The 25,788-nt window shown below is 43.8% G+C and overlaps 1 protein-coding gene across 1 annotated transcript in view; it reads left to right on the top strand.

The window, feature by feature from the left end:
- The window catches only part of LOC119953662 (AP-1 complex subunit mu-1), a 159,587-nt gene that overhangs the window by 26,631 nt on the left and 107,168 nt on the right, over positions 1-25,788 (top strand). The window contains exons 3-6 of the mRNA XM_038778150.1: positions 808-875; positions 3,090-3,220; positions 17,886-18,033; positions 19,609-19,735. Of these exons, the coding sequence (XP_038634078.1) occupies positions 808-875; positions 3,090-3,220; positions 17,886-18,033; positions 19,609-19,735 (474 nt within the window). The remainder of the gene's footprint in view (positions 1-807; positions 876-3,089; positions 3,221-17,885; positions 18,034-19,608; positions 19,736-25,788) is intronic.

Here is a 25,788-nt window from a genome sequence, read left to right as displayed (position 1 = left end):
GCCTCACCTTTCACATCATGTCAGTTATAGACAGCTCATAATGCAGTGGAACATCTGTTACCCGCATTTCACTTATTCACTTCTTTGATTTTCTTTCCAAAGGTTTGTGAGACATCTAAACCTGATGTCACCTCGTTGCACAGCTGTTTAACACCAGTCAAGTTCACAGCCTGAGAGCAGCCCTCAACCCTAGTCGGCCTCTCAGCCTCAGAATGGTTCACATTTGTTCGTATTCTGCATGTTACTTTGCTTAATTTGTCAATTGTGTGAGATCAAACTTTGATGACTCAATTATCCATCAGTCACTAAATGGCAGCTAATTGTCCTGTCATTGAATCTTTAATAAGCAGAGGTGTTCCGTCCCAAACGTATGTGCCCCCCCCCCCCCACCCCCCAGTTATTGTGCTTCCAAATGCCTATTCCTCTCCTATCTGGTCCACTTACCTTGCCCCACACCATTATTGGTGCAGCACTATGACTAAATGTTTTCTTATCTCTCCCTAGTTGTTATTGAAGGTATTTTTATCGTTAAAGCTCTCTAGGCTTTGCTCAAAACCACAGAACCTTCCAGCTTGTTTCTACTCGTACAACAAAGTGAGACCAATCCCCATGATCTACAATGTCTTTTCTTTGTGGTCTGTTATACAATAGAACCTTGTGCTCTTCTCCCTATTTTCTTCAACTTAATTTCTGAGACAATCTATTGGCACTTTTTTGTCTCCCAGGAAATTACATGGTTAGAGGGGTGGAGTGGGGAGGAGGAATCTATAGCCAGTCAGTTTAATGCCTTGACCATAATCACTGCAGTCGTTGCAACCTCCAAGAAAAATGCGTGTGTGTCTCTGGTGTTTGCTTTCCTGTATAAGGTGGTTCAGGTGAGATGATGATTTTCGTTCTTCCCTCGCCTCTCCGGGTCCAAATGGAACAATTCTTCATTCCAGCCCCCACTTCATTCTTCTTCCCATTCTAATACACTTGCTGCTCTGGGGAATCAACAACTTGCCCGGTTCCATTTTTAACCTTTTCACCATGTCAGTGGTGATATGGGCAGGAGGGGGGTTAATTTAAGAATGCCGTATTAATCCTCTCACCACTTCTCTTAATCAGAAAGGGATTTTGTTTCCCCCCTTTCTGAGCACCGGCATATTTCCCAACCCCTCAGTTCTGGTATGGTTGAATTTCAATTCCTAACCCCACAGCAACAATGAGATGGGATGAATTCAGGAGACTTAGTTTATTCACACACACTTAAACATGGGAGGGGTGTAGCTCTGTGGCCCCCTGTGCATTAATACAATAAACTAGGGATAGGGAAAGAAAGGGTTACAGGGAAGGACTGCAGAACAAACATTAATTGTTTCACCCGAGTCCAGAATCAAAGTCCAATGGTATAATTCTTCAGAAGTAGGCAGGCTGAAAACTTGATTATTCTTTTTTCCAGTGGAAAATGTCCACGATAAGATAGGCAAATGCAGATTGATTCGCCGTATAGGCAATGATATAGAAGTTCCAATTTAAAAAGGTGTGGATGGGGATCAGGCATTCAAAATGGATAGCACCCCTTTTCTAAGCTACTGCTTGGAAGATGGCAGACTGATTTGCAGTACAGCAAGACATATAACTGGTTCTCCTAGCATGCCCCATGACTCCCACCTGCACTTGGCTTTGACAAAATATGTAAATTCATTTGTGTGGGTTCCTAACATTCTTAATATTCTAACCATTAAGAATTTAAAAGGCGGTTGCAAGGTCCTTTGGCCTAGCAGACCAGTTGACTCTGGTGGCCAGGCCTGGCTTATGAAATGTAGATGGTCTTTGTATAATTCCCTTTGACCAAACTCTACAGTCACAGGGGTCATTAGTGTCTCTTAAGAGATAATGAGCTGTCAGCTTCTCTTGATCCTGTCAGAAAGTTCCTTTTTTTCAGGGTCACGGGCAGACATCGCTTCTGTCTTTTTCAGGACTTTGTCCAAATTTAAACATTTTAGATATTCGCCAGGAGGATTATAGTGGATTTTTTAAATTGGTAGTTTCCAAAAGGGTGGAATTCCTTTTTCAACAAAATAAACTGGAAGACAGCCCACACTTGCCGTCTTTCACCCACATGAGTATGGATGTGTGCCTCTGAAACATGTAATTTTCAACAATAGCTTGCTTAGTAACAAATGGTGATCCTTCAATTATTTTGAGTTCTCTGTCAGCTTAATCTTAAGTGCTTATTCATACTGTAAACATAATGAGCCACTGCCATATTTGTAACTATCTGATAAATGGACCCTAAGCCAGATAAAGTACAAAACTAGATAACGATCCTTTTCTTGATGGTTCCTTTATTTACAGACTGCAGCATTACATATTTCAGCCTCCTACAGATCAACCCAGTGTCCCAGCAGTCTTTCTATTATGTTTGTTTGAGTAAACGAGAAACAAGTGATTAAAGGAACAGTCTCTTAAAGGGGCACAGTCCCTCTTTATCTGTTCAGCATACATGATCAATACCCTCCAGCTGCTTTATCCTTGCTTTCTAACTAGTTTGTGAGTTAACGACAGAGAAGCTGTCTGACTTCTCAGTGGTGGAGTGTTCATCACAACTGAGCATGATCCTGCACTAGTCTGCAACTAGATTTTGCTGCAAGGCTCCTGATTGGAGCCAGAGACAATATTAGTTACTGCACCCCCTTTTCCCATGGCCTCTGGATACTGAGGCCAATTGCCACGCTCCCACCAGTGCTACTTCTGAGATTGGCTCACTCGAGCACAAGCCTGTGACCACCCATCTCTGTCAGATTTACCCCCTGGGGCACTGACTCTAACGCCTGTCTCTTAGATCTCCTTACACCAGCTAACTTTACCATGCCTTAAGTAACCAAGAGAGGTGTACTAGTGTGGCTTTAATTGACCTTTCCGTTGTTGCTTTTCCAACAATCATCGCCTGTTTCTGTTTGGTAGAGGTTGGAAATTGTTGTTTGGGGAATTGCAATCTTACACCCTCCCATCTGCAGTGAAACATGTTAGTCCAGCTTCATTACAATAAAGCTTATACTGTGAGGGTCATTGCCATTAATATTTCTGTCACCTTTACTTTCCAGGTCTTTTCTGAGTATTTTAAGGAGCTGGAAGAAGAAAGTATACGAGATAACTTTGTTATAATCTATGAGCTGCTTGATGAGTTAATGGATTTTGGTTACCCACAGACCACAGATAGCAAGATCCTGCAGGAGTAAGTAGGGCAGTGTTTATTGATGTATTACTCCATGAAAGATGCCCCACAATATATATTTTCAACGAAGGGTTTTATTATGACAAAGAATATGTCACTTTGTAAATGGCCTGCTTCCATGCTCTATGTGCTGAAATGATAACTTTGTATGAATTACAAGTTCAAGTTTTGAAGCTGGATTTATGGCAATTCAACATATGCTTAAATCCAAAATTGCGCTTTAAAAAAAAATATATAATTTAAAGATTTTTAAAGTCTTAACTATGTGACTGCTAACCAATTGAGGTTGTTTGTAAGGCTGAGATACAGAATGTAACAGTCCCCGTCTCCAAGCAGTGCTTGGTGAGCCACAATATGATGAGTCCCAGCGATGAAGTATGTTCTTGTGCCAAACCAAGAGAAGTGGTGAAGGGAGTGACCCTCGTTTGAATACAGACAAAACTGTTAGTTTTCATTCCTCTAAGAAACACTCCTATTTAAGAATGTATTTTACAGGCAGAACCTTTTGTGTTACTTTGACCAAGAGATTTCCTTCAGAATTCAACAGTTTACCAGAAAAATTTCAGTTTGAAGCTTCATATAGTGCCGGCTGGTTTACAGTGGGCGCTGTGTCACAGGTATTAGAGAGCTGAGAGAGGATGGACCGAGAGATCTGTACTCATCACTGTGTGTGATTCTTGTGACCAGGTCTATTAGAAGATGTGTTCCTGAGCGCGCTCAAAGTATTGGGTATTCAAACAGCTTTGTCGCTATAGATACAGTGGTTGATGTGAAAGAAATGATTGGGGTCGACAGTGAATCAAAGCAAGTAGATAAATGTGAGCACAGAGAGGTGCTGGTCAGCTAAGATTTGATTTTTAATTTTCACATTTCCTGAATTCCTTAGTTACGTCTCTAAAGATGCTAAATATTGTTTTGCCAACCACCTGAGTAACCATTATTATTGTGAGTGTTGACGAACTACTTGCCTACTGGAGTATTGTAGTAAAAGCTGATCCTGTCCTTATCAATTCCACTTGTTCTTCAGCAAAAGGGGTTGTTGGATTTTGAGTGGGAGTGGGAATGCTGCCTTTGCTTTTCCGTTCCCCAATCCAGTGGAGTTAAAGTCAGTTGGATGCCGCAGCATTGCCCTGGCTGTGTTCAGTGCAGACCTGGGAACCTTTCTGAACGGTGATTGAAAAATTAAGCTTATCTATTTCAGCATATGGCAAGTTTGGAAACGTTTTGATCTCTGTCAAATTGTCTGTCTGTCTGGCTGTTAACTCTGACTTCATCCAGAGTCCATCTATCTCCATAAACTCTGCTGCCCTGTTTTTGAACTTGCACTGGTCCTGTTCTCCCTGACCTCTTTGTTCTCCCTGACCTACATTGACCCCATGTTAAGGGCACAGCAGCAGAGTGGTCTGTTACATTGGCACTGCTGTCTGCCCGCTCCAAAGATCAGAGTCAATTTCAATCTTGGGTGACTGTGTGGAGTTTGCACATTCTCCCCGTGTCTGCATGGGTATCCTCCGAGTGCTCTGGCTTATTTGTTATTTACAGCTCAGAAGGAGGCCATTCGGCCCATTGTGTCTGCACCCGCTCCCCAAAGAGCTTTCCTAGCTAGTCCCATTCCTCTGCCTTATCCCCGTAGCTCTCTAAATTAATCACTTTCAGATATATACCCAGCTCTCTTTTGAAACCTCCTATGGCATCCACCTCCACCACTCTCCCAGGTAGCGCCTTCACCACTCTCCCAGGTAGCGCCTTCACCACTCTCCCAGGTAGCGCCTTCACCACTCTCCCAGGTAGCGCCTTCCAAACCCTAATAAGTCTGAGTAAAGAAGTTTCTTCTCATCTCACTCCTGGCTCTCTGGTTGACCATCTCGAAATTGTGACCCCTAGTCACTGATATACCAACTGGTGGAACAGAATATCCTTCTTTACCCTGTCAAATTGTTCATAATTTTGAACACCTCAATAAGGTCACCTCTTAATCTTCTCTGCTCCAAGGAGAACAAGCCCAATTTTTCCAATCTTTCCTTGTACCAAAAATTCCTCCTTTCTGGGGTATCATTCTCGTAACTTTCTTAAGTAAGGTGCCCAGAACTGAACACACTACTCCAAATGTGGTCTGACCAATGATTTATAGAAGTGTAGCAGGACTTCCTTGATTTTATACTCTCTGCCTCTATTTAGAAACCCAAGGATCCTATAAGCCTTCTTAACAATTGTTTCAACTTGCCTGGCCACCTTCAGAGATTTATGCATTTGAACCCCGAGGCCCCTCTGCTCCTGTACTTCCCTCAAGGTTGTACAACTGAGCCTATATTGTCTCCCCATGTTTTTTCTACCACACATTTCACTGCATTGAAGTTCATCTGCCAGTTGTCTGCCCATTTCGACAACTTGTCAACGTCCCTCTGAAGTCACTCAGTGTCATCCTCACAATTCATTGTTTTCCCTTGCTTCGTATCATCTGCAAATTTAGAGATTTTGCCCTCAACACCCACTTTTAAATCATTTGTATAAATCAGAACAAGCAAGGGCCTCAACACTGAGCCATGGGAACACCACTTTCAACTCGTCTCTAGTCCGAGAAATGCCCACCTATACCTACCCTCTGTTTCCTATTCTTAGCCAACTTCTAATCCATGCTGCCAAGTACCCATCAATCCCAAACATTTTTAATTTGCTAACCGACTTGCCATGTGGCACCACATCAAATGCTTTCTGAAAGTCTAATTATACAACAACCACTGCCTATGTCACCTCCTCCCACAATCCAATGATGTGCATGTTAGGTGGATTTGCCATGCTACAATTGCCCCTTACTGTCCAAAGTTGTGCAGGTTAGGTGAAGTTACGGAGATATAGCAGGGGAGTGAGCCTAGGTAGGGTCCTCTTTCAGAGGGTCATGCAGACTCATTGGAATGGCTGCCCTTGCACTGTAGGAATTCTGTCATACTGGCGTAGTCAATCAAAGGTCCAGACGAGTGCCCCAGGGGCATGAGTACAAACCCAACCACAGCAGCTGGCGGAATTTAAATTTTTAAAAATATAAATTTAGAGTAGCCAATTATTATTTTTCTAATTAAGGGGCAATTTAGCATGGCCAATCCACCTACCCTGCACACCTTTTGGGTTGTGGGGGTGAGACACAGGGAGAATGTGCAAGCTCCACACGGACAGTGACCCAGGGCCGAGACTGAACCTGCAACCTTGGCGCCGTGAGGCAGCAGTGCGAACAACTGCTCCACCGTGCCGCCCTGGAATTGAAATGTAATCAATTAAGGAAATCTGGAATGAAATGCTAGTCTCCTGAACCAACTGGATTCTTCTTAAAAACCCATCTTGTCACTCATGTTTTGTTGAGGAGGAAATCTGCCATCCTTACCTGGTCTTTCTTATATGTGACTTTAGACCCACAGCAATGTGGTTGGTCCTTAACTGCCCTCTGAAATGGCCGAGCATTCCAAGGAGTGTAAGGCTATTGTCACTGGACAAGTAATCCAGTGACACAGGGTGATACTCTGGTGGGAAGGGTGCAGAATGCACTCTGGGTGGGGGACTTTGATGTTCACCACCAAGAATGGCTCAGTAACACCAGCTGGCTGAACCCTAAAGGGCATAGCTACTGGACTGACATGACCCAGTGACAGGTGGTGAGGGAACCAATAAGACGGGAAAACATTCTTAATCTCATTCTTGCCAACCTGCCTGCTGCAGATGCATCTGTTGTTGAGATCCCAGTTGATGCTATAACTGGACAGGAACACCCCAGAATGGAACCCTGGCTCAAAAGACTAACATTTACTTTTTAGAAAGCGTGGAGGATAAGTGTCACAGGACTGCTGCAACAGCATCAGTAACATAACGTCCCTTTTAACAAACACGTTGGCTGTGTTGAAATACACTCTCCACTCTGAACCCCAAGTGAATGTCTGGATTTTTCCTCAAAACTCCCCCCCAGATGATTGTCACAGGAGAGTTTCTAAACTCCACTCTCAAAAACCACAGTTTAAAATCTTCTCAAACAACAATGCTTTCCACCAGGTTGCTCTCTGAAATTCAGTCCAGGTTTAACGATGAATCCAGTATCCAGGTTTTACACCTCCCTCCTTGGGGGTTTCTTTGCCTTGACTGCTGTACAAACTGTTCACAATTACTTTAACTCTCGGTTCCCAGACTCTATTAGCATGGCATCAAACCTTTGATTTCCTTCTGAAGTCTGCTTTCCCACTTTTAGTTCTGGTTACTGCTGCTATCTCTTTCACTCATAGCGCTTTGTCTGTTTCTCCCTTTGAAATCTCCTGTGAATAATATGTTGGTCTCTGTTCTCTTAACTTGAGTTTTAAGATATTCTGTCCCAATTCCCAAGTTAGCTGGACTGTTCTTAGGGAAGTCTGCCTCTTTGCAGCTCCCTTGTCCAGCTTCTCCTGGCAGAATTGAACGATGTTCACTCCCTGGTGTCCTTCGACTGCAAACAAATTCAGCTTAAAAACAAAATCAAAAGCTTTTCTACCTTTAAAAGGCTCCCCAGTTGCTAAGCAGTGGTCACGTGCTTGTACAAGTTTATTTACTTTTCACGCTGTAACCCCCACTAAGCACAAGAGAAGCAAAGTTTGAATTGAGCAAATCCCCATACATGCAATCACCTTTGTCCAGCATGAATTTAACTGTAGATTTTATCCATCCTTCCACAAAGATTTTAAATTATACCCATTTAAAACCAAACTAATGTTTATTAATATAAATCCCTTAAATCAACCTTTGTTTTCCTGATGCTGTCCACGGTAACATGGGTAAAAGTGACCACCATCTTCAGATTGAGAATATCCTCCATCATATTGTGTGGCACTACCATTGTGCTAAATGGGATAGATTTCAAACAGATCTAGCAACTCGCGACTGGACATCCATGGGGGGCAGTGGGCCATCAGCAGCAGTAGAATTGTACTTGACCACAATCTGTAACCTCATGACTGGGCATATCCCCCACTCTAACATTACCAACAAGCCAGAGAACCAACTCTGATTCAGTGAAGAATGCAGGAGGGCATTCCAGGAGAGGCACCAGGCATACCTGAAAATGAGGTGGCAATCTGGTGAAGTTAAAACCGGACTACTTGCATGCCAAACAACATAAGCAGCGTCACAGATTCCAGTTGTCAGCCAATTTGATTTGCTTGATGCGATACTAAGAAATAGCTGAAGTCACTGAATTCCGGAAAAAACTATTGACCCTGACAACTTTGTGGCAATAGTACTGAAGACTTGTGCTCCAGAACGTGCCGTGCCGCCAGCCAGCTGTTCCAATACAGCTGCAATACTGACAACTACCCGGCAATGTGGATAATTACCCAGTTTTGTCCTGTACACAAAAAGCAGGACAAATCCAACCCGGCCATTTACCATTCCCATCAGTCTACTTTAGATCATCAGTAAAGTAATGGAAGAGGTCAGTAACAGTGCTTTCAAGTAACATTGCTTAACAATAGCATGCTCACTGTTGCTCATTTTGGGTTCCACCAGGGTGTCTCAGCTCCTGACCACATTGCAGCCTTGGTTCAAACATGGATAAAAGAGCTGAACTCCTGAGGTGAGAGTGACTGTCCTTGACATCAAGGTAGCATTTGACCGAGTGTGGCATCAAGCACCCCTAGCAAAATTGAGTCTGGTAATCAGGGAAAACTCTCCACTGGTTGGAGTCGTAACTAGCACTGAAGAAGATGGTTGTGCTTGCTGCGGTCAATCGTCACAGCTCTAGCACATCACTGCAGGAGTTCCTCAGGGTACTGTCTTTGGCCCAACCATCTTTAGCTGCTTAATCAATGACCTCCCCTCCACCAAGTTCAGAAATGGTGATGTTTGTGTTGAGCACCATTTGCTGCAACAGTGAATGTTGAATCAATCTGAAGCAGTGCATGTCCGAATACAGCAAGATCCAGGCTTGGGTCACACAAGTCATAGACAATCATAGAATCCTCACAATGCAGAAGGAGACCATTCACCATGGAGTTTGCACCAACCCTCTGAAAGAGCCCCGTACATAATATCAACACCTGCCCCCTCCCCCCATGGAAGGAAACCAGAGGAGCTGGAGGAAACACATGCAGATAGAGGGAGATTGTAAGCTTATCACAATCACCCAAGGCTGTCATTGAACCTGGGTCATTGGCGCTGAGGCAGCAGTGCTAACCACTGTGCCACCGTGTAACCACCTAGTATTAGGCCATGACCATCACGGATGAGTGAGAAACATAAAGAAAAAAAATGTTTCAATTAAGGGGCAATTTGGTGTGGCCAATCAACCTACCCTGCACATCTTTTGGGTTGTGGGGGTGAGACCCACACAGACACTGGGAGAATGTACAAACTCCACACGGACAGTGACCTGAGGCTGGAATCGAACTTGGGTCTTCAGCGCTGTGAGGCAGCAATGCTAACCACTGTGCCATCCTGGCGAGTGGGAATCTAACCATATAACTACTGTGGCTACCAGAGCAGGTCAGAGGCTAGAAATTCTGCGCTGAGTAACTCGTCTACTCGCTTCCCAAAGCCTATCTGCCACCTACAAGGCACAAATCAGGTGTGTGATAGAATATTCTCCATTTGCCTGGATGAATGTAGCTCCAACAACACTCAAGAATTTTGACACCATCCAAGACACTGTGGCCTACTTGGTTCCCACCCCACCCACAAACATTCACTTCCTCCACCACCGATCTGCAAGATGCATTGCAGGAATTCACCAAGAATTAGCATCTTTCAAACTCAAGACCACTAACATCTAGAAGGAAAAGGCATCAGACCACAACCTGGAAGTTCCCCTCCAAACCACTCCATGAGATCCTGAGGAGCATGTGTCCCAAAACAGACCTGTGAAGATAGCAGCCTGCAGCCACCTTTAGGGGCCTCTAGAATTTATAGAGAAAGTCTGAGAGGACTGTTCATCCTGACTTGAAAATATATCGTCGTTCCTTCACTGTCGCTGGTTAAAATCCTGGAACTCCCACTGTGGGAGTCCCAACACCACATGACCGGCAGCGGTTCAAGAAGGCTCAGTGTTATGATACTTGCTGGGCTGCCAAATCCCAAAGGGGAACCTGAACAAACTAGGACAATGTGTATATTATAATGAGCACTGAAGTCGGGAGTACAAATTTCAAACCAGTCTTGTTGAATTTAAATATTAAGTTTAAACGTTTATTTAAAAAAGACAATTTAAACGCAATGTTACATTTACACAGCTAACCATAGGTCTACAAACACTTCCCAAAGATTTCTGCTTGGTTAAACTCAAAGCTAAACATCCCTTTTAGGCAACAGTCCTCACAGAATTTCTCTAAATTTCAATAAAATTGCTTCGGGCCTCTAAAGATGGCTGCAGGCTACTTTCTTCACAGGTCTGTTTTGGGACACCTCGTTCTCAGGATCTCATGATAACATCACACCTTTGCAGCATTCAGTCTCCATTTAATTATATTTTCCCCGCTTTCATATTTAAAATCTATTGTTTTTGCATCCTTTTGGAAGTTCCCATTCTCAGAAAAAAAATTATATTTTGTTATTTGTATGCCTGCTGCTTCTAGGTAAAATCTAAACTTAATACTTTGTTTTATCCATGGACATTTTGCTTTTTAAATACCACAGTTAAACCTCAAGCTCGAGTCACTCCCCTTATCTTCCTAATGCACATTTCCATTCATGGTCTCACTGATCTCATCTTTGGCCTTGTTCACCTCCACTTCAAAACACTTGCTTCCACATCTAATCCCTTTTGATGTTTGTAACCTTGCAGTTTTAACTGTCTTCAGTCTAACTAAATTAGTGACATGATGTGGAGATGCCGGCATTGGACTGGGGTGAGCACAGTAAGAAGTCTTACACCACCATATCTCTTCATACACCTGAGGAAGGAGCTGTGCTCCGAAAGCTCGTGTTTGAAACAAACCTGTTGGACTTTAACCTGGTGTTGTAAGACTTCTTACTAAATTAGTGACATGCACACCCACCCACAAGCCTGCTTCACAGGATACCACAATGATATTCTTGAAAATATTGAAAAATATGATATTTTTATTGACACAAACACCTTCTCCAGGACTGGGCAATAAGTAGCCAGCAATGCCTACATCCTGTTAATGAATAAAGAAATGCCATTCAGTGATGTTAATCTGTTACAGAAAAAACATACCTTGGTTTTTAATTTCTAATCTTTGCTTTGAAATTCTTCCAAGACCTCACCCTCTCCCTGTTTCTGTATTCCTCCAGCCTTACAACTATGAGGCACCAATACTCCTTCAAGGCTGATGCTTTTCACCCCCCATCATCATTGCTGCATCATAGGCAGTATTACGATTCCAGACTAGACCCCAACAGTGGCTAGATACTGGACGGAAACCCCAATATTTTAGTTTATTCTGTAAGACTGTATTCTGAAAGAATACTTCGCTCCAGGGAGCAATTGCACAAAGAAATAGGGATTTAGTATTTTAAACCAAACTTTATCTACACAATATTAAACACTTTAATATCAAACCCGAAAATAGCTTTCAATTACCCTTTAAACAATACTACTCAGTACAATAAATACAATACCCTTAATTACGATTATCTATTCCCAATTAAACAACAAGAAGGAAAAAAAGAAACATACAGCTCTCAATCCATCCTACATCCCAATGGCAGAGAGTAATACTTGATTTCCAAAACAGATTTGGCTCCTGTTAGAAGCCCTGCAAATTATGGCTGGATGTTTTCAAAAAGCTGTTTCAACTGGTTTCTTTCAGCTGCCCCCTTGTCCTTAGACAAGTATGCATGGCTTTAAATACTATTCATCTTTTTTAACTATCCTACTGTGAGAGCAAAATACTCGTAGTCTAAAGGGTAGGCAGATCAGAACTCCACTCCAACTTTCCCAAAATGTCTGAATGCCTTAGCTCCACCCAGCAATTACGTCATCTATCTAGGCTAAAAAACCATTAACTCCCCAGGGACTCGCCCTAATCAAACAGCAGTACAACAACGGCCAATACTTTTTACTCTGGCCAATTTCACCTCTGGCTCATAAAAGCTTTCTGGTCTTGCAAAACAAGATTATTTTAAAAACATTACTACTGCAGTTAAGCGTATACTAACCCAGGCTCTTAACTTTCAAATTGCCAAATGTTTATAATCCAATAAACCTAAAATCCTGTATTCGTCACCAGGCAGATGTGCTTTCATCTGCTTAAGCTGGGGAATTCCCTCTCTGATTTTAAACAAATCTTTAAAACTCTCCATTTGTTCAACCTTGCAGTCACCTGCACCAATCTGAGGGGTTTGGGGCAGCACAGTGGTTAGCACTGCTGCATCACAGCGCTAGCAATTTGGGTTTGATTACGCTGTGGGTGACACTGTTGAGTTTGCACCTTCTCCCTGTGTCTGTGTGGGTTTCCTCCGGGGCCTCCCACTGTCAAAAGATGGGCAGTTTAGTTGGATTGACCATGCTAAAATTGCCCCTTTGTGCCCAAAGATGTGCAGGTTAGGTGAGGTTGCAGGAATAGGATGGAGGAGTGGACCTGGGTAGGGTGCTCTCTCCGGGTTGGTGCAGACTCAAAAGGCCAAATACTCTTGCACTGCAAGGATTCTATCAATTCTGTCTGATAGTGCTACTGTGATGTGCCTTGGAGCATTTTACTACGTTAAGGATGCTATACAAATGCAAGGTGTTGAATCCATTAATGGTGCTAAGGCTCTGCTCTCCCTAGACGTCACTTCACTTGGAGCAGTCCATCTTGTTCAGTGATTGTTATTACTTTCCTCTGCCCAGCTTTTGTGTCCCTTTCTTCACTGTTCCTGACCCCTATGTGCTGATTTTACTCCCTTGCCTGCAATTGTTTTCAGCACCAGCCCAACCAGCCAGGCAAAGACAATTGATGCAGACTTGCAGCAAGTGAGGTGGACCATTGACATAGTTGGCACAAAACCAACCTGACTGGCTCAGATGATGAAGGCTGACCTCCTTCTGCAGGCCCGAGAGGACTGCTGCAGCAATAATTGCAAATGGTGTTGAGGGGAGAGTGCCATCCCTATTCTAGCCGCCTTTGGCCTTATTGACTTCTGATCTGAAGAGTGCTGGTAGAGGTGAAACTATCATCCTTCAGGAATATCCCCAAGTCGCTCAGAATTAAATACTGAGGGTGGGACAATTGGAGACAGATTTCCCCAGAAATGTGTCCAACTACAGTCAGCAAATGCTAGCATCAGCTTCAGAACAGAGAAAGCTAACCGGAGATCTGATGCATGTCCACAGCAGACGCCATCTCTCTGGCCCTGCACTCAACCCTGGAACACCAACATAACAAAGACACCCATGTCAGACTCCTATTTATTGACTACAGCTCAGCCTTCAACACCATTATTCCTATGAAACTCGTCTCCAAACTCGGTGTCCTGGGCCTTGGCTCCTCCCTCTGCGACTGGATCCTGAACTTCCTAGCACACAGGCCACAATCAGTAAGGATAGGCACCAACACCTCAACGATCATCCTCATCACCGATGCCCCACAAGGCTGTGTCCTCAGCCCCCTAATATACTCCTACACCTATGACTGTGGCCAAATTCCCCTCCAACTCATTTTTAAAATTTGCTGATGACACCACCGTAATGGGTCGGATCTCAAACAAATGAATCTCAAAAAATTCATTTTTTCCAATTAAGGGGCAATTTAGCGTGGCCAATCCACCTAGCCTGCACATCTTTGGGTTGTGGGGGCGAAACCACGCAAACACGGGGAGAATGTGCAACCTCCACACGGACAGTGACCCAGAGCCGGGATCGAACCTGGGTCCTCGGCGCCGTGAGGCTGCAGGGCTAACCCACTGTGCCACCATGCTGCCCTTGCGCTTGCCTTTTTAACATTACTTGTCCTGCTCCCAATATTTTTCACGGTGGCCCTGTTTGAATCTGGCCCTTAGTTTCTCCACCTATCACTTCACTTTTTCCCTTTCAGTCTTTCATTTTTGTCCTTATTTCTCCCTCCTCTGACTCTTTGCATAGATTCTCATCCCCCTGCCATATTCGTTTAAACCCTCCCCAACCACTAGTAAATACTCCCCCTAGGACATCAGTTGCGACCCTACAAAGATGTAACCCATCCAGTTTGTATTGGTCCCACCTCCCCTAAAACCGGTCCCAATGCCCCAGGAATCTGAAACTCTCTCCCTCGTACCATGGGGCCGGCATGGTAGCAAATGGTTACCTCGTGGTCACCTATTCCCCTCCTGCCTGTGAAGTCTGAGCCTGGGTTGTGACTGCCTCTCTGTAGGTGCTATCCACGACACTCTCCACCTTGTGGATACTCCAGTGTCCCCAGTCGCTGCTCCAGCTCCGAAACCCGGGTTTCCAGGAGCTGTAGCTGGAGACACTTCCTGCACACATGCTGGTCCCAGACACTAGAAATGTTCTTGGCTTCCCATATGGAGGAAGAGGAGAAAACCAAAGCTTCGAGCTCTCCTGCCATGACTTACCCCTTTGAATTAAACCTTTGGAAGGTGCTTGATATTAAATTAAATACAATTCTCTATGGCCCTTATTTCATTGATCTTGTTGCTACCAATTATATAGCCCTTACTTTATAAACCGCAAAATGTATTTTCAACTAAAAGTGATAAAAATTGTAAAACCTTAGCGATTTTTCCCACTACTTACCAGTTTGTTCCCTCCGTTGCAGCCTCAGCTGCAGCAGGGCAAGAACATGCTCTGAAGATTTAAACGTTAAAAAGCAATGAGAAAGAGCACCTCTTCCCATCTGCACCAAATCTTACTCTGGTTGAGATGTTCTGAGATTGGTCTAGATAGGACACGTGATCGATGCAGGCTTGGAGGGCCGAAGGGCCTGTTCCTGTGCTGTTGTTCTTTGTCTGACTCGCACACCAGTTAAAATTCAAAATGAAGTAATCAACACCTCTTGACTCCTAATCGGGCTTCAGGTGATGGACAGTTAACTGCCACTCTGCTATCTGGGTGGGGCAGCTCCTTATTAACCTTCTTAAACTAATAAAACAGGAAATAGAGATAGACTTACCAATTCAATTTCTGCTCTGTTTCAAATTCTCAAGTTTAAAGTCAATCTGGCCGTGCCTCACTCAGATGTGGCCTCACCCACTGCTCGTGTGCACTTTTAAGCCCTTTTCTTAAGTAGAGAGGGGATAGTCTGAGATGACTCTATGACTCAAATACCAGTTAAGCTTCAAAAGTCCGTAATCAACATCTCTTGACTCCGAATCAGGGTACAGGTGATGGACAGATAACTGCCACTCAGCTATCTGGGTGGCAATCAATTTAACGTCATCACTGAAAGGATGCAGAGAAATGTTAGGATCTTTTTTCCTGAGTGATTTGTTAGGACATGGAAGTCCCCAGAAACTGGTAGAAGTAGAAGCGTTAGTAACTTGTCAGAAAGGTGGGGAGTGAATACTTGTTCGTTTGAGAAGGTATTGAGAGAAGGCAGGGGGGTGAGACTAAGTGAAGGAATGGAGTTGGGTTACTTTTCAGAGAGTCGGCACAGGCCTCTGACCATGATGGGAATATTGAACGTGCCTTGCCTTGTGATAGAACAGGGTTTGTACATGCATTAATGTGAACCTAACATTTGCCTCAGTGTAGGTGATGTGTGTTGGAGTGTAGAAGATGGAAGTATGTTTTAAATGAAGAATGTGCCCTCCTGCTCCCACCAGCCTGTAAGAGTGAAACCAAATACCTTGGCCTTCATTTACATCTTCAGTTTATTTTTCCATTAACTTTCTCCCTTTTTCTTTTATTCTTCTGACTGTTTTGGTCACAGAATACAATAGTCTCCATCTTATTTGCTGACTGAATCATTTTTAAAAAATGTTACTGCTTGCCAATGAAAATAATTGCTAATGAAATGCAGGTACTCCTTCCCCATTGTGTAATGCTGTTACTCAGTAATAGTATGTTTTTCACCGGATAGTTGGCTGCAGTTACTGTCTGGCCAATTTGGGGCGGACTTTAATGAGACCACCCACCCAGCCCGGGAGCGCTTTCTGGAATTGTTTAGTGACCCATTAGTAAAAAAGGCTGCTTGCCCTGTGCCACTTTAGCAAGTCCGCTGTTTACAATTCAAAATGAAGCCTATCCAAACCTACACGGAAGAAGCCTTATACACATAGTGCAGTGTTTGTAATGATAAATCCCATATCGGGGTAAGCACTTATCTGATACAGATGTTCTCTATTTTAACATGCAGAAACAACTCTCAGGTTGTGAGCATTGCTGGAAAGGTTGCCATTTATTGGCTTTCCCTTTTTGGCTTTGAGAAAGTGAGTGGTGAACTGCCCTCTTTAAGTGCCGCAGTCTGCAAAATGAGGTGCTCTCACAATGCTGCTGGATGGAGAATTCCAGAATTGGTCCTGTGGTAATGAAGGGATGGCTATTGTTTCTCAGTTAGGATGTGACTTAAATGAGAGTTTGGAAGTGACTGTTGCTTATTTTCTAGGTATGATGTGGAGATACCGGCGTTGGACTGGGGTGGGCACAGTAAGAAGTCTTCCAACGCCAGGTTAAAGTCCAACAGGTTTGTTTCGAATCACTAGCTTTCGGAGCACAGCTCCTGATGAAGGAACTGCGCTCCGAAAGCTAGTGATTCGAAACAAACCTGTTGGACTTTAACCTGATGTTGGAAGACTTCTTACTATCTTCTAGGTGATTGTGAGTTTGGCAACTCCTTTTGAGGAAGCCATGATGAGTTGTTAGCAGTGCATCCTGCGGGTAGTATATACTACAGTGTGCTGGTTACAGTTACTCATCTACCAAATTGTGGCTTTCTACTCTGCAAGAGCTGCAAGTTGAAATTGAGAAGTTAAATAATCAAAAAGGATTACAATTATACTTCAGTGCACAGGAGGGTCTCGTCATTGCGGTAGTGAGGAAATGCCTCGGGCCAACTGAGATCTGCTATCACATCCAGGAAAGGAAGCATTAAACGATGAGCTAGGGCAGGTAAAACATTTGTATGTTGAATTAACTTTTTTCCTTTTAAATCAGCTGTCAGAATTGGATTTGAGCTGGACTTTTCATATATATAATCTATATGTAGCCCCAAATTGTGGCCTGGTCCTGATCGTGGCTAAATGAGGAGAGCAGAGCCAGTGTGGGGAACGGGAGCTCAGTCTGGTGATCAAAGATGTAGGGGGAGTGTGCTGGAGGGTGTGGGGAGAGGTGTCAGGTTGAGGGGAGCTAGAATTAGCTCATTTAAGGAAACATTAATAATTAATTTGTCATTGAGTTGAAGGCAGACCTCAAGGGGCATGTCTTCAGCTCATGGTGCCAAAGGGGACATGGGTTTGCCAGATTTGCACCATGTCCTTCTTAGCTTGACAATGGATCCACACTGCATCTGGGACAAACCCACTTGAACGGGAAAGATAAAAACACAGTGATGTAAGCCTCTGCATTGCTGCTGACCACAAAACCAGAGTGAAGTTTTCCAACCCTGCTCCAACCAAATGTTAGGACTGAAAGCAGACATGCAGTGGGAGTCTTGAATTGCAGAATGGTCAAGTTATCTGGGTTCCGGTAGCAGAAAAGTGGCTGCTCTACAAATTCAATATTGAGTTCACTTGCTAAGTCTGCCTCTATTGGCCACACTCCAATTTCTGTTCATTCCAATCTTAGGTACATTACGCAGGAAGGTCACAAACTGGACACTGGGGCTCCACGCCCACCAGCAACAGTTACCAATGCTGTATCTTGGAGATCGGAAGGGATCAAGTATCGAAAAAATGAAGTATTTCTTGATGTTATTGAATCTGTCAATCTATTGGTGAGTTATTTCTCCACAGACAAGTAGAACTTCAAAACGTACAATACTTCCCGTTTGTCTTGGAAGGACACACAATGGACTCCCATTGGATTGGTCCATGAGTATGCTTGGTTTGCCATTGCCTTCTGCAATATGGCTGATCAGGAAACTCTCCCACTCTTAGACTGCTTGCCATTAGGTATATTGTCAGGATTTTCAGTCTGATAATCAATCTATTTGGGAATTATGTGGCCATCAAGCCCTGAATTGAAACTTGAAGCCAGAGCTTCTGACCCAGAGGTTGGCATGCTACTCACTGCTCCACAATACTTAAATACCAGGTGGTGATGTGAGATGCTTCAGCACAAGTGTTTTCAGTTGATCTGTCTTTTTATTTAATGGCCCATGGACCATTTCTCAAATGAGTACATAGACCTGCTTGCAAGCTATTTGGCTGCTTCATTTCAACAGGCCGCTTATTGGTATTTGAAGTTACCTGATGGCTTTTCTTCCCTTTGTCCTGTCTGCTTGGACAAGGAACTGTGTGTGACGTGTGGATACCAGTGTTCCTGTTAAGCGATGTGAATGTGCCTTGTTTTGTGATTAATAACTTTGCTGTGCCAAAATACTTAAAGAAGCCGCATGCTGAATAGTACGGGGCAGAGCAACTAAATTTTAAACATTGGAACATTGGATACCCTGGGGAGGAAGCGGGAGAGGCCAAGATTTATGTTTCAAGCAGTATTCGTGGCAGATATCTGCAGTGGATTAGTGTATTTACTTCTGAATCCTGGGTTTGATTCACCCCATGTTAATTGCATGAAAATACAAGCAGTTAGAATCCTGCCCATCATGTCTGCATCGACCTGCCAAAAGAGCACCCCACCCTATCCCCATAACTCCATGACCCCACCTAACCTGCACATCTTTGGGCACTAAGGGACAATTTAGCTTGGGCAATCCAGCTAACGTGCACATTTTGGACTATAGAAAGAAACTGGAACACCTGAAGGAAACCCATGCAGACACGGGGAGAACATGCAAACTTAGCGCAGACAGTCGCCCAAGGCCGGATTTGAATCCCTGGCGCTATGAGACAGTACTGCTAACCACCGTGCCACCATGCCAGGTCAGATCCAAGCGATGGATGTTGGACTTCTGTAGAGGCCAGGGTATTCGGGCAGATGTCTGGTGCTTCTTGTAGTAGTAAATGTTCTTAAAAGTGCCAACGAAAGAATTAAAAAGCTCCAATTCCTAATATTGATGCTTCTCACCTTGATGAACATCAAATGAAATGAAATGGAAATGAAATGAAAACCGCTTATTGTTACAAGTAGGCTTCAAATGAAGTTACTGTGAAAAGCCCCTAGTCGCCACATTCCGGCGCCTATTCGGGGAGGCTGGTACGGGAATTAATAAACATTCATAAAATGTGTTTTAAAAATATACTCACAAATCCTAGATTCCTGAATATTTTATAACTTGGTGTTCTCCTATTCTTGACTGTTAGTAAATTGCTTTATACACTTGATTTGAAATGGAAATCCGTGTGAATCAGTTTCAGAGATGTCATTGTCTTTCTTCCATTCACTCCAGGTTAGTGCTAATGGAAATGTGTTACGTAGTGAAATAGTGGGCTCTATCAAAATGAGAGTATTTCTATCAGGAATGCCAGAGTTGAGACTCGGACTAAATGACAAAGTATTATTTGAGAACACGGGCCGTGAGTATCTTTTCCGTTACAGTATTATACCAAGCAATGTAGTAATTGTGTGTCGGAGATAAAATCTGCTGATGTGTTTCTTTTGTGTAAAGCGGAAATGGCAAAAACTCTGTGGGAATGTCTAATGCACTTGGGAGATTTGGTCCAGAGGTTTGGGAAGTTTCATGCTGACATCTTTATATGTACAAAGTTGTAGTTAAACAGAAGTCTACCAACCTGATGAAAACGTGGAGAAATAGGGCTGGAGAAATGGGGCAAAGTGTTTCAGCCGTGTTCGGTGGTAGCAATCTTGAGTCAGAAGAATGTGGGTTCAGCTCCCAATCTGGGGACTTGACAACAACAGTGTTAGGGAGACCTGCACTGTCAGAAATGCCATCCCTTAGAGGAAACATTAAACCAAGGTCCTGCCCACCCTCTTGGGGAGGTGTAAAGATCCTGCAGTACTGTTGGAAACAGCGCTGGAAGTTCTCCCCGGAATCCTGCCAAGTATTAATCTATCAACTAAATAAAAGACGGGGTATTCATTTACCTCGCTGCTGTTTGTGGGATCTTGCTGTACTTCAATTGAGGAAAATGTGATGTTATCCACTTTGGTTGGACCTCAAGATGATCCATTAGACTACTTTTGAAATGGTGCAAATTTGGGAACATTAGCAGTCCAAGTACTTTGATCATTAAAATGTAGGAAAAAATACAATCAAAGGGAAAACAATCCAATGGAATACTGGCCTTTATATATGGAAGACTAAAATGTAGGGGGATGGAAATTACGCTAAGGCTATACAAAGCCCCTAACCACACCTGGTGTACTGTTCAGTTCTGCCCACGACACAGTTGGAAAGATACATTGGTCTTTGAGGGACTGCAATGAAGGTTAACAGAATGAGGCCTAATCGCCAAGGATTAAATGAGTTCAAATCCCACCATGGTAGCTGGGGAATTTGAATTAAATTAATTCATTAAAATCTGGAATAGAGGCTGGTATCCGTAATGGTGAGCATAAAACTGTCAAATTATTGTCAAATCCCAGCTAGTTCTAATGTCCTTGAGGAAAGGAAATCTGTCATCCTCTCTGGCCCGCTCTCGCCTCCATGTGACTTCAGACCTACAGCAATGTGGTTGGCTCTAAACTACCCAAATAGTCCCAAATAGTCTCAAACCTCAAATAGTTTGGATGGGGTGGTGTTTGTGCAGTGTGTCCAGGAAGCTTTTCTAACACAGTATGTAGATTGTCTGACCAGAGGGGAGGCCATATTGGATTTGGTACTTGGTAATGAAACAGGGCAAGTGATAGATTTGTTCGTGGGGGAGCATTTTGGAGATAGTGACCATAATTCTGTGACTTTCACTGTAGCAATGGAGAGGGATAGATGTGTGCAACAGGACAAGGTTTACAATTGGGGGAAGGCTAAATACGATGCTGTCGGACAAGAACTGAAGTGCATAAGTTGGGAACATAGGCTGTCAGGGAAGGACACAATTGAAATATGGAACTTGTTTAAGGAACAGATACTACGTGTCCTTGATATGTATGTCCCTGTCAGGCAGAGAAGAGATGGTCGAGTGAGGGAACTATGGTTGACAAGATAGGTTGAATGTCTTGTTAAGAGGAAGAAGGATACTTGTGTTAAGCTGAGGAAACAAGGTTCAGACAGGGGCTTGAGGGATACAAAATAGCCAGGAGGGAACTGAAGAAAGGGATTAGGAGAGCGAAGAAAGAGCATGAAAAATCTTTGGCGGATAGAATCAAGGAAAACCCCAAGGCCTTTTACACATGTGAGAAATATGAGAATGACTGGAGCGAGGGTGGGTCCGATGAAGGACAGTAGCAGGAGATTGTATATTGAGTCTGAAGAGATAGGAGAGGTCTTGAACGAGTACTTTTCTTCAGTATTTACGAATGCGAGGGGCCATATTGTTGGAGTGGACAGTGCGAAACAGACTGGTAAGCTCGAGGAGATACTTGTTAGGAAGGAAGATGTGTTGGGCATTTTCAAAAAGTTGAGGATAGACAAGTCCCCCGGGCCTGACGGGATATAGCCAAGGATTCTATGGGAAGCAAGAGATGAAATTGCCGAGCCGTTGGCAATGATCTTTTCGTCCTCACTGTCAACAGGGGTGGTACCAGGGAATTGGAGAGTGGCGAATGTCGTGCCCCTGTTCAAAAAAGGGAATAGGGATAACCCTGGGAATTACAGGCCAGTTAGTCTTACTTGTGGTAGGCAAAGTAATGGAAAGGGTACTGAGGGATAGGATTTCTGAGCATCTGGAAAGACACTGCTTGATTAGGGATAGTCAGCACGGATTTGTGAGGGGTAGGTCTTGCCTCACAAGTCTTATTGAATTCTTTGAGGAAGTGACCAAGCACGTGGATGAAGGTAAAGCAGTGGATGTAGTGTACATGGATTTTAGTAAGGCATTTGATAAGGTTCACCATGGTAGGCTTATGCAGAAAGTAAGGAGGCATGGGATAGTGAGAAATTTGCCCAGTTGGATAACAAATTGGCTAACCAATAGAAGTCAGTGTGGTGGTGGATGGCAAATATTCAGCCTGGAGCCCAGTTACCAGTGGCGTACCGCAGGGATCAGTTCTGGGTCCTCTGCTGTTTGTAATTTTCATTAATGACTTGGATGAGTGAGTTGAAGGGTGGGTCAGTAGATTTGCAGATGATACGAAGGTTGGTGGAGTTGTTGATAGTGAGGAGGGCTGTTGCCGGTGCAAAGAGACACAGATAGGATGCAGAGATGGGCTGAGAAGTGGCAGATGGACTTAAAATGTGAGGTTGACCATTTTGGAAGGACAAATATGAATGCGGAATACAGAGTTAATGGTAGGGTTCTTGGCAATGTGGAGGAGCAGAGAGATCTTGGGGTTTATGTTCATAGATCTTTGAAAGTTGCCACTGAAGTGGCTAGAGCTGTGAAGAAGGCCTATGGTGTGCTAGCGTTCATTAGCAGAGGGATTGAATTTAAGAGCCGTGAGGTGATGATGCAGCTGTACAAAACTTTGGCCAGGCCACATTTGGAGTACTGTGTGCAGTTCTGGTCGCCTCATTTTAGGAAGGATGTGGAAGCTTTGGAAAAGGTGCAAAGGAGATTTACCAGGATGTTGCCTGGAATGGAGAGTACGAGGAAAGGTTGAGGCCTTTTCTCATTAGAACGGAGAAGGATGAAGGGCGACTCGATAGAGGTTTATAAGATGATCAGGGGAATAGATAGAGTAAACAGTCAGAGACCTTTTCCTCGGGTGGAACAAACCATTACATGGGGACATAAATTTAAGGTGAATGGTGGAAGATATAAGGGGATGTCAGAGGTAGGTTCTTTACCCAGAGAGTAGTGGGGGCATGGAATGCACTGCCTGTGGAAGTAGTCGGAAACATTAGGGACCTTCAAGCGGCTATTGGACAGGTACATGGATTACGGTAGAATGATGGGTTCTTAATCTAGGACAAAAGTTCGGCACAACATCATGGGCCGAAGGGCCTGTTCTGTGCTGTATTTTTCTATGTTCTATGTTCTACCCTCTGAAATCGTCCAGCAAGCCACAGAAACTTGTATTGAAGAAGCTGTTTCATCACCAGTTTCTCAAAGGCAATTAGAGAAGGCAATAAATGTTGGTAACCTTATTGGCCACACTCCTAACTGAGGGGAGATTGCACAAACTCAAGAGTATAATAATCATAATCATAATCTTTATTAGTGTCACAAGTAGGCTTTCAATTAACACTGCAATGAAGTCACTGAAAATCCGCCAGTTGCCGCACTCCGGCGGCTGTTCGGGTACACTGAGGGAGAATTCAGAATTCACCTAACAAACATGTCTTTCGGGACTGTGGGAGGAAACCGGGGCGCCTGGAGGAAATCCACGTAGACTCGGGGAGACCATGCAGACTCTGCACAGACAGTGACCCAAGCCGGAAATCAGACCTGGGTCCCAGATGCTGTGAAGCAACAGTGTTAACCACTATGCTACCATGCTGCCCTGTAGATTTGATCCAAGTTTCCGCGATATTAAGGATAACTGACATGTGTTTCTGCTGACAAGTTTGATCTAAACGTTTCCAGAATGAAGTTAGGAAATATTTTTTATGTGCAAAGAGTTGTGGAAAACTCTTTCTTTTGAGAGCAGGTGCAGGGTCAATGAATTTTCAATCTGAGATCTATTGATTTTTGTTAACCAAAGATGCTAAGGATATGGGGAAAAGGAGTTGGGTCACAAATCGAGCTGATTCCATTGATTAGACGAGGAGGCTTAGCGATGTGCTCCCAAATACTTAATGTTCAGGTGTTTTGATTCACAACATGAAAGAATTAAAGTAAACTGGAACGATCTGAAACGTGATTCTGTCCCTTAATGTCAGCAAGTGTTTCTTTAATCTCGGAAAGACGGTGGCAGTGGCGGCGAGGGTGTCCCAAGCGCAAACTAAAAACAAGATCAAAGTAGCTGAGTGCAGGTAGAAGCAGCAGCCAATTCGCACGCAGCAAGGTCCCATGAACACTGTGACCTTCCATTAGAGATTACGCTATTTGGCCTAATTTGCATGTTTTAGCTCTGAGAGAGCTATCCAATTTAGTCCCACATCCCAACTTTTTCCATGTAACCTGCCGAATTAGTCCTCTTGAAGCACATGTCCAATTGCTTTTGAAAAGTTCATGTGGAATCTGGTTCCACTACCCTTTCAGCTGGTGCATTACAGATCTTAACGCTCTTGTGTGAAGAATCCCTTGTGTTATTTGCCAATTACTTTCAATCTGTGACCTCTGGTTGTCACCCACTTGCCAAAGGATAGTTTCTTCCTACTTGCTATATCGCAAGAACATTCTCAGCTTCTTGGGTGTTTCCATGTAAGTGAATTCTTCCATCTCTGCTATGTGGTGGTCAGTTAACTCACTTGGCCAGATGACTAGAGTGTAGTGCAGAATGCCCCTCCCCCCAGGCTGTGGCAGTTCACGGAGGCTAGACTCCGTACCCCAACCCATGTTTGGTGCAAAGTGGTATCCTTCAAGCTTTTCGAACCAGATTATAGGGGAGAGATGTCTATAGTCTCCTGAGGACTAATAATAATAATCTTGTCACATATAGGCCTATATTAACATTGCAATGAAGATACTGTGAAAATCCCCTATTCACTACAGTTTCGGATACACAGAGGGAGAATTCAGAATGTCCAATTCATCTAAAAAGCATGTCTTTCGGGACTTGTGGGAGGGAATTGGAGGACGCGGAGGAAATCCACGCAGACACGAGGAGCACGTGCAGACTCCGCACAGACAGTGAACCAAGCCGGGAATCAAACCCGGGTTCCTGACGCTGTGACACAACAGTGCTAACCACTGTGCTACCAGCCGCCCATACGGCTATGGCTAATTACCATCCATGTTAGCATCCTGATGAACCCCTTTCTCCCCCCTTTCCAGGGTTGTGATATGCTTCTTAAACTGAGGTCCTCAGAATTATAGAACATGTTTCAGCTTGAGGCCTAACCAGAGATTTGCAATAATTTAATACTATGTCCTTGTTTCTGTATTCAGTGCCCCTATTATACAGCTAATTATCCCAAGTGCTTTCTTGACTGTCTTTTCAATTTACCCGGCATTCTCCAAAGATGTGAATATGCACTTCAAGGCCCTTTGTTCTTCTAGGGGGTGCTGATTTTGCTCAGTTGACTGGACGGCTCATTTGTGACGGGTTTGATTCCTGTACCGGCTGAGATTATTCATGAAGGCCCTGCCTTCTTAACCAAGCCCCTCACCTGAGGTGTAGTGATCCTCAGGTTAAATCGTCATCAGTCCGCTCTTCCCCTCAAAGGAGAACGCAGTCATCTGGGACTATGGCAATTTTACTTTTACTGGTTCAGAATAGCACCATTTAGACTATACTGCCTCTCCATGTTATTTCTCCCAAAGTGCCTCGCCTACCCACATTGAATTTAATCTATTATTTTTTGCCCATCTTATTCGCCCTCTTTCCACCTGAAGTATAGAAGATACAGGAACAGGAGTTGCCCATATGGCCTGTTGAGACTGAGATCACTCATTGCCCATTGAGG

This window comes from Scyliorhinus canicula, chromosome 18 (genome assembly GCF_902713615.1).
Source record: "Scyliorhinus canicula chromosome 18, sScyCan1.1, whole genome shotgun sequence".
NCBI lineage: Eukaryota > Metazoa > Chordata > Chondrichthyes > Carcharhiniformes > Scyliorhinidae > Scyliorhinus > Scyliorhinus canicula.
This window is presented reverse-complemented; position numbering and strand designations above follow the sequence as displayed.